Source organism: Phoca vitulina, unplaced genomic scaffold (genome assembly GCF_004348235.1).
Source record: "Phoca vitulina isolate PV1807 unplaced genomic scaffold, GSC_HSeal_1.0 scaffold9, whole genome shotgun sequence".
NCBI lineage: Eukaryota > Metazoa > Chordata > Mammalia > Carnivora > Phocidae > Phoca > Phoca vitulina.
This window is the reverse complement of record NW_022589712.1, coordinates 8,088,505-8,101,661: the sequence shown is the minus strand read 5'-3', so window position 1 is coordinate 8,101,661 and position 13,157 is coordinate 8,088,505. Positions and strand designations below refer to the sequence as shown.

The following is a 13,157-nucleotide window of genomic DNA, read 5'->3' as shown; positions in this document are numbered from 1 at the left end:
TGAAACAGCCAACACTTAGTATTCATTTATTTATTTATAACAAATACGTGAATGAATCAGTCACTAAAACAGACAAAAATCCCTTTTCTTGTGGAGCTTACATACTAATAGTGGAGTGGGGGATAGACAAACACAAACAGTGGCTAGGTAGTGCACTAGAACGTGATGAGTGCTGTAAAAAAAGGAAGGCGAGTCGGGTGCTGGAGGTCTCAGGAGTGTGTGTTCAAGAATATTAAATGGGGGTAAGTATCGCTGAGAAAGCGACATTGAAGCAAAGACTTGGAGCTGAAGGAGTGAGGTGGCTCAGGGAACAACCGGTGCAGGGCACAAGGGGGGGTATCTGAGGGGGAGGGTATCGGTGGTAGCAAGAATAGAAATCTCTCTTAAAGAGTGTTCATATAAAGAGGAGCAGAAAAATGAGGCAGAAGCTGGGGGGAAAATTGGGTAGAGAGGATTCTTTCTTCACTTGGTGAGAGAACATGTGAAGAGTACACGTTGAAGGACATGACACAATAAAGAGGGGAAAGGAAAGTGGGTAACGAGGGAAGCCTTGCCGGAGCACATTGGTGACTAGCACGGGGAGGGTTGTCTGCCCGTCTGACAGGCTCTGAGCGATGTGTTGGGGAGGCCCGGTGGCCGCGCGGTGGGCCCTGAGGCCGCCTGCGAAGTCGGGATCGCCAGGGCTTGGAGCCTCAGCGAGGCCGAGTTGCGAGCTCGGCTGGGCTCGGCCGGGGACGCCGAGGGTTGCAGGCGAGGCCTGGTAGGCCTGGAGCGCGGCCTGGTCTGGCGGGCTCGGGTGAGCGCGGCCTGGCGCGCAGGGTCTGCAGGACCCGGCGCGGCCTGGCCTGTAGAGCGTGGCCTGGTCTGGCGGGTACGGGCGAGCGCGGCCTGGCGGGCCTGGCGCGCAGGGTCTGCAGGACCCGGCGCGGCCTGGCCTGTAGAGCGTGGCCTGGTCTGGCGGGTACGGGCGAGCGTGGCCTGGCGGGCCCCCTGGCGCGCAGGGTCGGGAGGACTGGGCGCGGCCTGGCCTGTAGAACGTGGCCTGGTCTGGCGGGTCCGGGTGAGTGCGGCCTGGTCTGGCGGGCCCGGGCGAGCGCGGCCTGGAGGGCCCGGCCTGGAGAGCGCTGTCTGGCGGGCCCAGCGCGTGGTCTGGCGGACCCGGCGCGGTCTGACGGACCTGGCCTGGAGACCGAGGTCTGGCAGACTCGCCACGGCCTGGCGGGCCCGGCAAGCGCGGTTTGGTCTGACGGGCCCAGGCGAGCGCGGCCTGGTCTGGCGGGCCCGGCCTGGAGACCGCGGTCTGGCGGGCCTGGCGCGCGCAGCCTGGTCTGGAGGACCCGGCCTGGAGAGCGCGGCCTGGAGGACCCGGCGCGGTCTAGTCTGGTGGGGCCTCGCCAGCGCGGTCTGGTCTGGTGGGCCCGGGCGAGCTCGGCCTGGTCTGGCGGACCTGGCCTGGAGAGCGCGGTCTGGAGGACCCGGCGCGGTCTGGCGGGCCCTGGTGAGCGTGGCCTGGCGGGCCTGGTACGCAGGGTCTGTAGGACCCGGCGCGGCCTGGCCTGGAGAGCGCGGCCTGGTCTGGCGGACCCGGCCTGGAGAGCGCCGTCTGGTGGGCCTGGCGCGCGTGGCCTGGTTTGGAGGACCCGGCCTGGAGACCGTGGTCTGGAGGACCTGGCGCGCGCGGCCCGGCGCGGTCCGGAGGACCCGGCGCGATCTGGCGGGCCCGGCGAGCGCGGCCTGGTCTGGCGGGCCCAGCGAGCGCGGCCTGGTCTGGCGGACCCGGCTTGGAGAGCGCGGTCTGGAGGACCTGGCGCGCGCGGTCTGGCGGGCCTGGCGCGGTCCGGCGGGCCCAGCGCGCGGTCTGGAGGACCCAGCGCGCGGTCTGGCGGGCCCAGCGCGCGGTCTGGCGGACCCAGCGCGGTCTGGCGGACCCGGCCTGGAGAGCGCGGTCTGGAGGACCCGGCGCGGCCTGGCGGGCCTGGGCGAGCGCGGCCTGGTCTGGCGGGCCCGGCCTGGAGACCGCGGTCTGGCGGGCCTGGCGCGCGCAGCCTGGTCTGGAGGACCCGGCCTGGAGAGCGCGGCCTGGAGGACCCTGCGCGGTCTGGTCTGGTGGGGCCCCGCCAGTGCGGTCTGGTCTGGCGGACCCGGCCTGGAGAGCGTGGTCTGGCGGGCCCGGCGCGCGGTCTGGAGGACCCGGCGCGGTCTGGCGGGCCCGGCGAGCGCGGCCCAGCCCATTTGGCGCCGTCCTCGGGAGCTGGCCGTGGGCCTGGCGTGCTGGCCGCGGCCCCGCAGTCCTCACCCGGCTCTCGTCCGGGGAGGACGGCCAGGCTGGCCGGTTGCCGCGGTTGTCTGCCGCGGTTCGCTGCGGCCTCTCCCCGAGTGCCCCGGTTGGCAGCCGGTCCCGGCCACCGGGCGGAGCGGGCAGAGGAAGAAGGCGAGGTGGACAGGCGGGTGCGATGCTGATGGGGGCCTGGCGCTTAGGAATGCCGGTGCCCCGTGCCGCGGCGGCAAAAGGTTGGCTGGATCCCTCCCAGCCCGAGGCCAGGGCCCTCCGCGTTTCCTTTTCAAGGCGGGCCCAGCTGTTATGAGGAGCCCCCGGGAGCTCTGGGCACAGGGCCGGAAGGGGCCGCTGTGTGGGGGGACAGGAGGCGTGGGGGAGGGTCTTGAAGGTGGGGGGGCTGCGGCCTGTGAGCGCCCCCTTCTGGCCGCAGCGCGTGCCGCTTCCTGCCGTCCTCGCCCGCCCTCCGTGTCTCCTGGAGCGCCGCGCTGCAGGGGCGCGTTGAAGCCCCGCCCCGTCTCCCGGCGCTAGACACACCTACCGTGGGCGGGGCTACGGGCGCTGTCCACGGGGCGCTGTCCTCGGTCCCGGAGACTGCAGGGATTCTGTGCTTTCGGCCGAGAAAAAAGATTTTCGGACAGATCTCGGGAGTTTCAGGGAGAGAGCGATTCAGGCAGACCTTTGCACAAAGGCAGGCGGGCAGTCAGGAGAAAGAACCAATGGACTCTGAGCCTGGTGCTGTGGGGGCAGCTCTGAAACCCATTATCCCCTCTCCATTGGCATCTTAATTTTTACTCTCCTCCTCCTCTTCCTCCTTTATTTCTTTTTCAAAAGAAGATCTCAGGTGTTTGTATCGAATTGGACCAGTTACAATCCTGAGTTCATGATACACAGTCATAACTAATCCGTAGACTAACCATTTTCTGTTCTTCCTTTTTTTTTTTTTTTAAGATTATTTATTTGAGAGAGAGAATGAGAGAGAGCGAGCATGAGAGGGGGGAGGGTCAGAGGGAGAAGCAGACTCCCCACTGAGCAGGGAGCCCGAGGCGGGACTCGATCCCTGTGACTCCAGGATCATGACCTGAGCCAAGGCAGACGCTTAACCAAGGAGCCACTCAGGCGCCCCTTTTTTGTTCTTTAATTAGCTGTTTTGGATAATGTGATGAGCCCCATCCCTAACAAAATCTTGTAACCTGAGAATAACCACTGTCTGTGTGTTTTCTCCGTCTTCTTGTCTCCCTTCAGTGGGAGTAATAATTAGCCTGTATTTAAAATTTTCTTCCCTTTCTTTGTCTCTCTGTCTCTTTCTCAAAAATCTCTGTATGTGTGTGATATTTTTATCTTTATGGAAAGTGTGCATCATGCTATGTGTAATTTTCTGGGACTTAAAGTGGTAACAATATTATGTTGCTAAAGATCAGCCATCTTGTTATCTTTCACTGTGGTTTGTTCCAAGGAACTCTTATATAATATTGTGTGGCTCTCCCAAGGTAAGTTATTCACTGTTCTACTGATGGGCATTCGGGTTGTTTCCAGGTTTTGCTTATGTTTCATGTGTTTCATGTGCATGGGTTTCTTTTGTGTAGATACCTAAGAGTTGAATACGTAGCTCATGGGGTACATGAATGTTCAATTTCAGGACCTAATGCCATGCTGAAGCAACAAAGGAGAGCTAGGCCATTTCTTCTCCAACGCTTGGTATTTAACTTTTGTCAGTGGAATGGTTCTAATTGGTATGCCATGTGGTTTCAGTATGCAATTCCTTGATTACCGGTGGTGTTGAACATCTATCTCTTCATATATTTACTGACATATTTTTCTTCCCTTTGATGGATTTTATCCATTTTATATTGGGTTATCTATTGCATGTGACCCATTCTATGTCTCTAGAAGCCTTAGAGTTTTCTCTTTGCCTTTAATATTAAAATTCACCGAGACATGACTAGGTATGGGTTTTCCCTTATCTCTTCTTTTTGTGTTCTTTCAGGTAGAGGTTATTTTGTTTCACTTTCTAGGATTATAAAAAAAAAGTTCTTTATTCTTTTGTTGTGTGTGAGTATATATATTCTTGATGCCAGTTCTTTGCCAGGTCTGTGTATCTCCCAGTTTATAACTAGTTTGTGTTCTTTAAGCTATTTTTTTAAGCTATTTATGAATGTAAACTTTTAAATGTAAGAAGTCAAATATATTAATATTTTGGAGTTAATGCTTTTGAGACTTAAATATTTTTCTATATTAAGATCTGAACGATAACTATATTTTCTACTAAGAGTTCAAAAGTTTGATGTTTATGTCTTTAATTATTTTAGAGTTGATTTTCGTATACAGTGGTAGGTAGAGATCCAATTTTTATCTTTTTTCCCATATGGATTGTCATTTTGTTTTTTAGTTCCCTTTATTGAATAGTCTGTTCTTTGCCCATTGATCTATTATTCTGTCATATATCAAGGTTTGATTCATACATATCTCTCTCTGCTCTCTGTTCTAATCTGCTTGTCAGTTTATCTGTTCCTATACCAACTTATCACCATATTGGTATGGTATAGACATTTTATTCTGGATTATTACAGTGACATACCAGGCAAACTGAGATGTAATCACCCCACTTGTGGGCCATTCTAAAGAATTTTGATCTTATAGCATGTATGATGGGAAATTATTGAAGGACTTGAGCAGTTGAGTTATATGTTCTGATTTTTGTTTTCGAAGATCACATTGGTCAAGGTAGATGGGGAAGGGGGGATGGTGAGGGACAAGAGTGGAGGCAAGGGGACCAATCCTACGCTATTGCCAGAGTGTAGGTGAGAGATGGTAGTGGTCTTAGCAGCAGTAGTAGAGGTGGTGAGATGTGGACGGATTTGAGATGGAGGTAGAACCATTAGATCTTTCTGATTTCTTGAATGTGCTAGATGAGAGAAAGATAAAATTCAAATGTATTGTGTTTGGGGCTTGAACAGCAGCTGGGTGGATGGAGATGCCATTACTCAGATGGAGAATTCTGGGGAAGGGACAGTTTGTAAGTTTATGAGCCTTCAGATGAATTATAGTATGACTTTTAATTTGCTTATGCTTGGAAATGGCTTTATGGTTATGCATGTTTTATGGCTTGTTCATGCTCTTTCCTTTCCAAATAGGTGATTCTTCTTCAAAAACTGCAACCAGATCTCTTCTGGAATTCAGCACAACAGAGAGCTGTAAGCAAAGCCCAAATCACAAAATCCAGAGTAGCATTACCTTCTTATGTGGGAAAACCTTGGTGAGTCCACACAGAGTCACTTTGTAATGTTCCTTTTGTTAAAAATGTTTGCCCGTTAGGCATTCTTGCTATAGTATTTTTCCAGGAAGAATAAGTGAGCAAAATTAAAAACACAAACAGAACCATCAAACCACCAACCAAAACACCATCACCATTAAGAGCCAATATGTAAACAAACCCTAGCCCATAGTTACAACTTTTAAGTGAAACTTGACCTACATCCTGTATAAAACTACAATTCAAGGTGATTAGTGTGTTTAAACTCAAAACACTGTTGAGTGTTTACATTGTAAGCATAAATTTTTTTATTTCTAAAACTTCTTTTCCTAGCGTTTTATCTTGGTAGTTTTTAGAGCAATGCATTTATTTTTTTAAAAACTGTTTTTGTTTCCTCACTTACATTAAATTGGAGAGACCAGCATCTGTCTAGGAGAAGTCTTGGCCAATAGGTAATGGCCATTAATCATACTTTTTTTGAGTGTTACTAGTATTGCAAGGGGACATTATTTAAAGCATGATGTTTGTTCTTACTCTTGCATATTACATGTGAGTTGTTGGTTTTAATCTCTGGTATATAGAAAGGTACTTTCAGTAAATAATTGTTAGCTTTTAGGAGAAGCAATTTATATACAGATCTTATGAAAGTTCTCTAATCAGAGTAAGAACCCAAGTGTTTAGAAAAATAAGGTTGAGCGAACTCATGTGGGCTACCAGATTGCTTTAAAGTATCATTTTAGAATTTGGTGCTATGACTGTTGCATCTTCAGGCCCATAATGTCTCCTCTGAAGAACTTTAAAAATAGAACTTAACATTGTTAATTTTGGACCAGCCTGTCAGATGCACTCTTGTCTATGTTGAAACCTTAGAAAAAGATCTGTTTGCAGTGGCTTGAAATATGGAGGTCTGTGTTACAGAATAAGCTAGCTGCTGCTTTAATTTTAACTGATTTCCTTCAAGAATTCTGTGTTCATCCTATGAGAACCAGAATTGCAAAGAACTCCCTAGATTTGCACATGGGAGTGTAGAGGTAAATTCGGTGTCACGTATCACCCAGCAGCGCTGTGGTTGACCATTTTGGAGTCGACCCTGGTTGCAGTCTGTGTGGAGGGGCTGCCCTTGAGTGTGGGGGTGTCTGAAGCGAGGCTGGTGTGTGAACTCGGTCGGGTCCAGATGGGCCTCCGTCCTCAGCTTACAGGAAGTATGAGGTCACATTTTCTGGCTTTGATTTTGTTGGCATTTGGTTAAGAGAACATTTGGAGTTTGAGAGTGGAAGGGCTCTGAGGATTGCCTCCCATGAGTTTACTGTGCTTGCATAGTTGGTGCAGTAGAACAGTTTTGGACCAGTTATACCAAAATTCCAACGTGATTTCACGAAGCTTTTGTCTCATAATTTCTGGGTTTGGGAACTTCTCGACGACCTTGATTAGCTAAAACAGTTGTGTCCTCTCTCCTTCCCCTTCTCGCTGCTTTTAAAATTTTCATTAGCCTTTACTGTTTCTAACTTTAAGGGGGGGGGGAACCCCGTATGATATGCAGTATGGTAACTTATTTTTACTTTTTTTTAAAAATAGGGAACTCCTGAATTTGTAACTGCGACAGGCTGTGTGCATTACTTCGAGTGGAGGACTAGTGCCGCCTGCAAGAAAGACACGTTTAAAGCCAATAAAGAGGTAACAAGGGGACCCAAGGTCATGTGCTTACGAAGGACATTCTGGGACCTTTAAGATTTGAAATATTGGCACAAGCCTTTTGGGGTAAAAATCTTTTTTAGTTTTCAAATGCCATTTGAGCAGAGATGCCATGTGATTTAATTGTTAAAATGATGCTGGGTGGTTTTATTTTTAGGACAGGGCATTTAAAATATCCCAGGATGTCATTAGAAGTAGACTGGCTCCCCATCTACTCAGTTAGGTAGTTAGTTCGTTCTTGGTTTCTAGTACTGTGCAACTCAGTGACTGACATGGGTGACCTTATGTTTGGATTATTCACTCTCCCTCCTGGCGCCCATCTCCTCAGCCTTGGCGTGGCTTCTGGATGCTGAGAGTCCAGGCCAGGTGTCCCTAGCTGTTCAGTTCTTTGCCGGTTCCCCTCAGAGACTAGATGGCTGTTGTCGTTCCTTCCGCTCTTTCTCTGGTGTTTGGTCAAGTCATCCTTGGTGATTCGTGAAGCGTCCTCTCCCCGAGCGCAGAGACTGTTAGCTTGGCTTGGCTGTGTGGCTCTCCCCCCTGCCGCTCCTCCCCTCCAGGTCTGAAAGTGGTTTTATTACCTTAAAACAACCTCCACCAGAATCCACTCAACAAGCATTATACAAGGCCCCCCCCGGTCTGAAAGTGGTTTTCTGTGCTTCTCTAGGCGACAGGCTTCACGGGTTGATTATTTTCACATCTCTCCATTAAGTTTTATGTTCTGAAGGGTTGAGTTCAAAGACTCTCTTAGGCTCTAGGAACTGAAAATGGGAGTAATCGGTTATTTTCACTGATGGCCCAATGCAATGTCATTCAAGAAGGGCAAAAAGAGAGGATTCGTTTTTAAAAAATAAAGCCAAATGAAGCTATAAATAATAAATGATCAGTGGTTTTTCAAATATGGCAGTCTTTAAAAGAAAAGACAGTCTGGTAATGGAAGTGAAAGAGGCAAAATGTTGCCTCCTGGAAAAGAGCATAAGGGACACTCCGTGAGAAAAAAATTTCAAGTGTGGAAAGAGTCAAGGCCTAATACAGTGACACTGACCTTGAGGTCACGGTGTCAGATTTAAACCTTGAATTTTAATGCTTCAGTTAACCTGTGTGCCAGCACACGGTTCGTGGCAGGAAAAGCATCTGAGAACCATAGAGGGATGTGCCTCCTCCTCTCCTGTGGGACCTCAGAGCTGTCTGGGCCCCACAGAAGTCCTCCTGGGCTCTGGTTCTCCAGCTCAACAGTGATACCCATTTTTCCTGTTTTTTTTTTTTTTTTTTTTAAGATTTTATTTATTTATTTGAGAGAGAGAATGAGATAGAGATAGAGAGCATGAGACGGGGGAGGGTCAGAGGGAGAAGCAGACTCTCTGCCGAGCAGGGAGCCCGATGCGGGACTCGATCCTGGGACTCCAGGATCATGACCTGAGCCGAAGGCAGTCGCTTAACCAACTGAGCCACCCAGGCGCCCCATTTTTCCTGTTTTGACGAGTGTCTTCTTGCCTTGCTTTTCTGAACTGACTGTTATGTCTCCCACTACCTGGGGAAAAATTGCTTTGCAAAATAGATACATAAATAGCTACTTGTTTTCTATTTTCTTTGTGTTGGAGGTCAGAAGTCACAGACTATAGCCCCTGGGCCAAAGCCTGGCCCCGGCCTGTGTTTGTACAGCCCCAGAACGAAGAACAGTTTTTACATTTGTACAGGATTGTGAAAAAAGCAAAGAAGAACAAGACAGACCTGTGTGACTCGAGCCTAAACTATTTACTTTGTTTGCCCTTTATAGGAAAGTGAGGGGGCCCCTTGCTCTAAATCAGTTTTTGATGTTTGAGGGGAGAAGTATAGTCCATGTTTTTTCTCAAAACAGTGACATTTAATTTCTCTTAGAAGCTGATCTAAAGATGGATGAGAAATGTGCACTTTGTCCTCAGCGAGCCTCTCTTTAGGTCTAGTTGGCAGCCGGGGCTTTATTCATTCAGTTTTCATTTATGGAGGGCCTGTCGTGGGCCAAGAAGTAGGAATTTCATTAAATTTTGAAAGGGTTCTTGCTTTTAGAGAACGCCTAGACGGAGGGGATGGAGGGCAGGTCCTCGTTCACAGCCTGGATCCGTCGTGCCTCAGGTACGGGTGAATCGAGACCAGAAGAGTGGAGGAGCGCGGCGGTCGCTGAAGCGAGCGGGTTTCCTCTTCTCTGTCTTCAGTAAGGTTTGATTCCACCTTTCCACCTTACAGGCGATCCTATCGCTTCAAAAACTGTAGTGAATGTTTTATGTTAAAAAAAAAAAAAGCAATCCAGATTTGGTTTAGTGTCACTGGAGTCTGGATTTCCGTACCTCATTTCGGTTGTCAGTTGCTTTGTCCGATTTAGAATAATTGGGGGGTGAAGCTCACGGTAGTTCAGACACTGTCCTTACAGACTGCCAGTATAATGCTTGTTGAGTGGATTCTGGTGGAGGTTGTTTTAAGGTAGTAATTTCTTTGAAATGTTTTGGATGTATGTCCTCTTACCATAGCACTCCTGGGAACACAGAGAATTCAGGACTGGCGTGCTCGTGTTCTTACCAGAGTTACATAAATGCAGTTCATATATGTCCGGCGCTAACAAGTTGATTCACTATGTGGTGTGTGAGGCTGGCCAGCGGCCTCCTTCCCCCGTGGCTACATTCCTGCTCTTATGAATGTCTCCATTGCTTTGCTCCGTGGAGCAGGAAGTGGGGAGGACTTTCCCCAGGAGCCTTGACTGTTTTTCCGATGCTCGCTCCAGTTCTGTGGGGTGCTGTGTTAGGCGTGTCTTCTGTTCCTTCCTGGAGTAGAGAGCCGGCCAGAAGTGGCTAAAACTGCCTCGAGCCGGGCGTCCGCAGACCTTGCTTACTGGAATCTCTCAAGCCTTTGGTGAAACTGAGCTAGCTGAGAACTACGAGCTCTTTCAGACGTGGCCCCGCTTTCCTTCCTGCCGGCTGCCAGCCTGCTCCCTTCTCTCAGAGGCCTTCATTTTGTAGCTGGGGAGTCGCCCCTTGTGTCCCGTTCCCACTGCCGGCCCGATAGCTCCCTGCTTGAGTTACTGTTTCTGCATTACCTTGCTGGAGGATGACAGGCTTTCCATTTGCAGGATGATGGACGTCGTGGTCACTTTTCACTGGAGCCTCATTACAGTCTGCAGGAATCCCTTTGATTTCGGTTGCTTTTCTGCAGGGTGCAGTGTGAGGCCTGGCATCTGGCCTTCTGACCTAGCTGACTTTGTGTGCCTGCCCCCCCAACCTCCCCCAGTCATCAGTGGGACCACTGATCTGCTGTGGGTGTGGGGAGAGTTTGCCTTAGGGGTCTGGTTGAAAGGAGTTCACGTGTCCCCTGAGGCTTCGAGGAGGTGCCGGTTGACTTGATCCATTAGATCTCTGTGAAATCTCTGAGAACTGGACTGGGGAAAAGGGTTAGTAGGTCAGAGCATTCCTGCAGGTTTGGTAGCATCTTTCTAAGAAAAATTTGTTAGCTAAACAGTAAGCAGTTAACTTTTGTCATAGAGATCTATCTGCCTGTGAATACCCTCAGTCTAAGAGACCGAACGCATATCGCTTTTGCACCATCGTAAAGTGGAAAAATCGTAAGCAAACCACTGTAGGTCAGGGACTGTCTGTTGATCAGGGATTCAGTTTGAAGGCAGAACTGACAGGACCTGCTGATGGTTTTGGATGTAGAATGTCAGGGTCTATGATGATCTTAAGGTTTTAGCTTGAGCAGCTGGTTGAATGCCGAGATGGAGAGTACTGGACTAAGAGCAGGTTTGCAGGGAGAAATCAAAGGCCCATTTATTTTTATTATTCTTTTTTTTTTACTTTATTAGTTTTTTATTGTTTAAATTTTTTATTTTTTATTCAATTTAGTTAACATATAGTATTATTAGTTTCGAGGGTAGAATTTTTTATTTTTTATTTAACTTAGTTAACGTGGAGTGTATTACTAGTTTCAGGGGTAGAGTTTAGTGATTCATCAGTGGCATATAACAAACACCCAGTGCTCATTTTTAAATATTAAATTTGAGATGCTTTTGGGTATCTAAGTGATAATGGGAAGTAACGGTAACAAGTAACATTTATATGAACTTGACAGGAACTGTCCCAAGAACTTTACCTACATAAACTCATTCAGCCCTTATAGCAACCCTCTGAGCTAACGACTGTCATTATTTCCATTGGACACGTGGGGAAACGGAGGCACAGAGGTCAGATTGGCTCACGGTCGTACTGTCAGCAACCAGAGTTTGGAGCCGAGCATTCTGTCTCCAGAGTCTGCTGATAAACTAGATCTACTGTGGTTGGCTCGGAAGTCTGGAGTTGGGCAGGAGATGAGCAGGGGGATGAGTGTAGACAGGGAAGTGACCAGAGAAGTCAGGTGTGGAGCACCTCTGCATTAAGGGTTGGAAGGGAGATGAAGAATGTTCCCAGGAGGCTGAGAAGGAGCAGCCAGCGGGTGGAGGGAAACCCGGAGCCTCTGGGGGACCAGACAGCAAAGGAAAGAATGGGGTTGGGCAGTAGGGAAGGGCCAGTGGCACTTGAATGCCACTGTGAGTGAGGCCGGGGGAAGGCTGAGAATGCACATCACGTCTGCAGCAGGTGGTTGATGGTGACTGGGTGGGGGTGATTTTGGTGTGGTGTGGACAGCAACCTCCTGTGCCCATGTTCAGGAAGAATGGAAGGGGAGGAAGGGGAGTGGACGAGGATGGACCAGTCAGGTAATTTCACCATAAATTGCAGAGCTCCAGGATGAGGGCCGAGGGCAGTGGAGGGGTGAGGGAGGTCATCTGTAAGCTGGCAGATACTATAGCGTGCTGATGGAGATGGGGCAGTCGGGAGGCAAAGACGTGGTTCTCAATGCAGAGCAGCTGAGGCACTTGTTGACCTTTGTTTCTTTTGTCTCCGGGGGACCCCACGGCCTGATAGACCCTAAGCAGTGGAGACTGGTGTTCTGTGACATTGGTCAAAGGCTCTGCTGAGCCGGTACCCCAAGAAGGTGGGTGTCCAAGACTCACTTTTTCTCTTCCTCTCTGCCAGGTGCCGTGCTATGCATTTGATGGAGAGCTCAAGAAGCATGACTTAAATCCACTGATCAAGATTAGCGGGGGTTACTTGGTGGATGACTCTGACCCGGACACTTCCCTGTTCATCAACGTTTGTAGAGACATAGGTAGGTTTGGGGGTGGTGGTGGTGAAGGATTTCTTAGAAGGCTTCGCTATCTTTGCCCTTCCACCGTTATTCCTAGTTGGATATCCATGTCATTGAGTCGGCCCTCTAAGGACGCAGAAAGATGTTCTCTGTGCATAAGCCCACCCCTGGACCCCCAGTCAGTTCTGGTTCCATCACTGATTTTATCCAGACTGTTGGTCCATCTCAGTGAGTTCTCTCTGCCAGACATTTTGGTTCCAGGAATCTCGGGTATCTGACTTTCAGTGAGATGGTGGGAGAATGAACGGCGTGGGTGTGCTTGGCACCCCGAACCAGCTGCAGCAGGATGAGTCAGCCTTCCTGGGAGGGGCCGTGGGGAGGACGGCCTCGAGCCATCAATGGGCTTTGAGTTGCAGGCCAGGTGACAGGGAGAGAAGGATGGTCCAGTGACCTTGTGAACTGGGTTGTGATGCATATTTTGTCCTAAGCCAACTTCCTGCCTCGCTTCCTCCTTAGGTGCCAGAAGTGGTGTGAGAAGCTTGGGTGTCTTTGCTAAATAAACTGAAGGCTGTAAATGGTCTTTATCTAAATAGGGCGTTAAGAAGTTTTACTAAGCCTTTGTTTTGTCAGCACTTTCTAGAACCTAGCTTTATGTGTTTTTCAGGGAGTTGTTAGTTCCGTAGACCAAGACTTGTTTTTCTCCTACACCAGCAGCAATCGTGTCACGAGTAAATTAGCAAATGAAAAGATCATTGTTAGTGTTTTCTTTATGTTCCTGTTTCTTACATTGTA

At 49.5% G+C, this 13,157-nt stretch overlaps 1 protein-coding gene across 1 annotated transcript in view; it reads left to right on the top strand.

The window, feature by feature from the left end:
- The window catches only part of IGF2R (insulin like growth factor 2 receptor), a 100,527-nt gene that overhangs the window by 22,173 nt on the left and 65,197 nt on the right, over nucleotides 1–13,157 (top strand). The window contains exons 3-5 of the mRNA XM_032408244.1: nucleotides 5,410–5,531; nucleotides 7,104–7,202; nucleotides 12,254–12,386. Of these exons, the coding sequence (XP_032264135.1) occupies nucleotides 5,410–5,531; nucleotides 7,104–7,202; nucleotides 12,254–12,386 (354 nt within the window). The remainder of the gene's footprint in view (nucleotides 1–5,409; nucleotides 5,532–7,103; nucleotides 7,203–12,253; nucleotides 12,387–13,157) is intronic.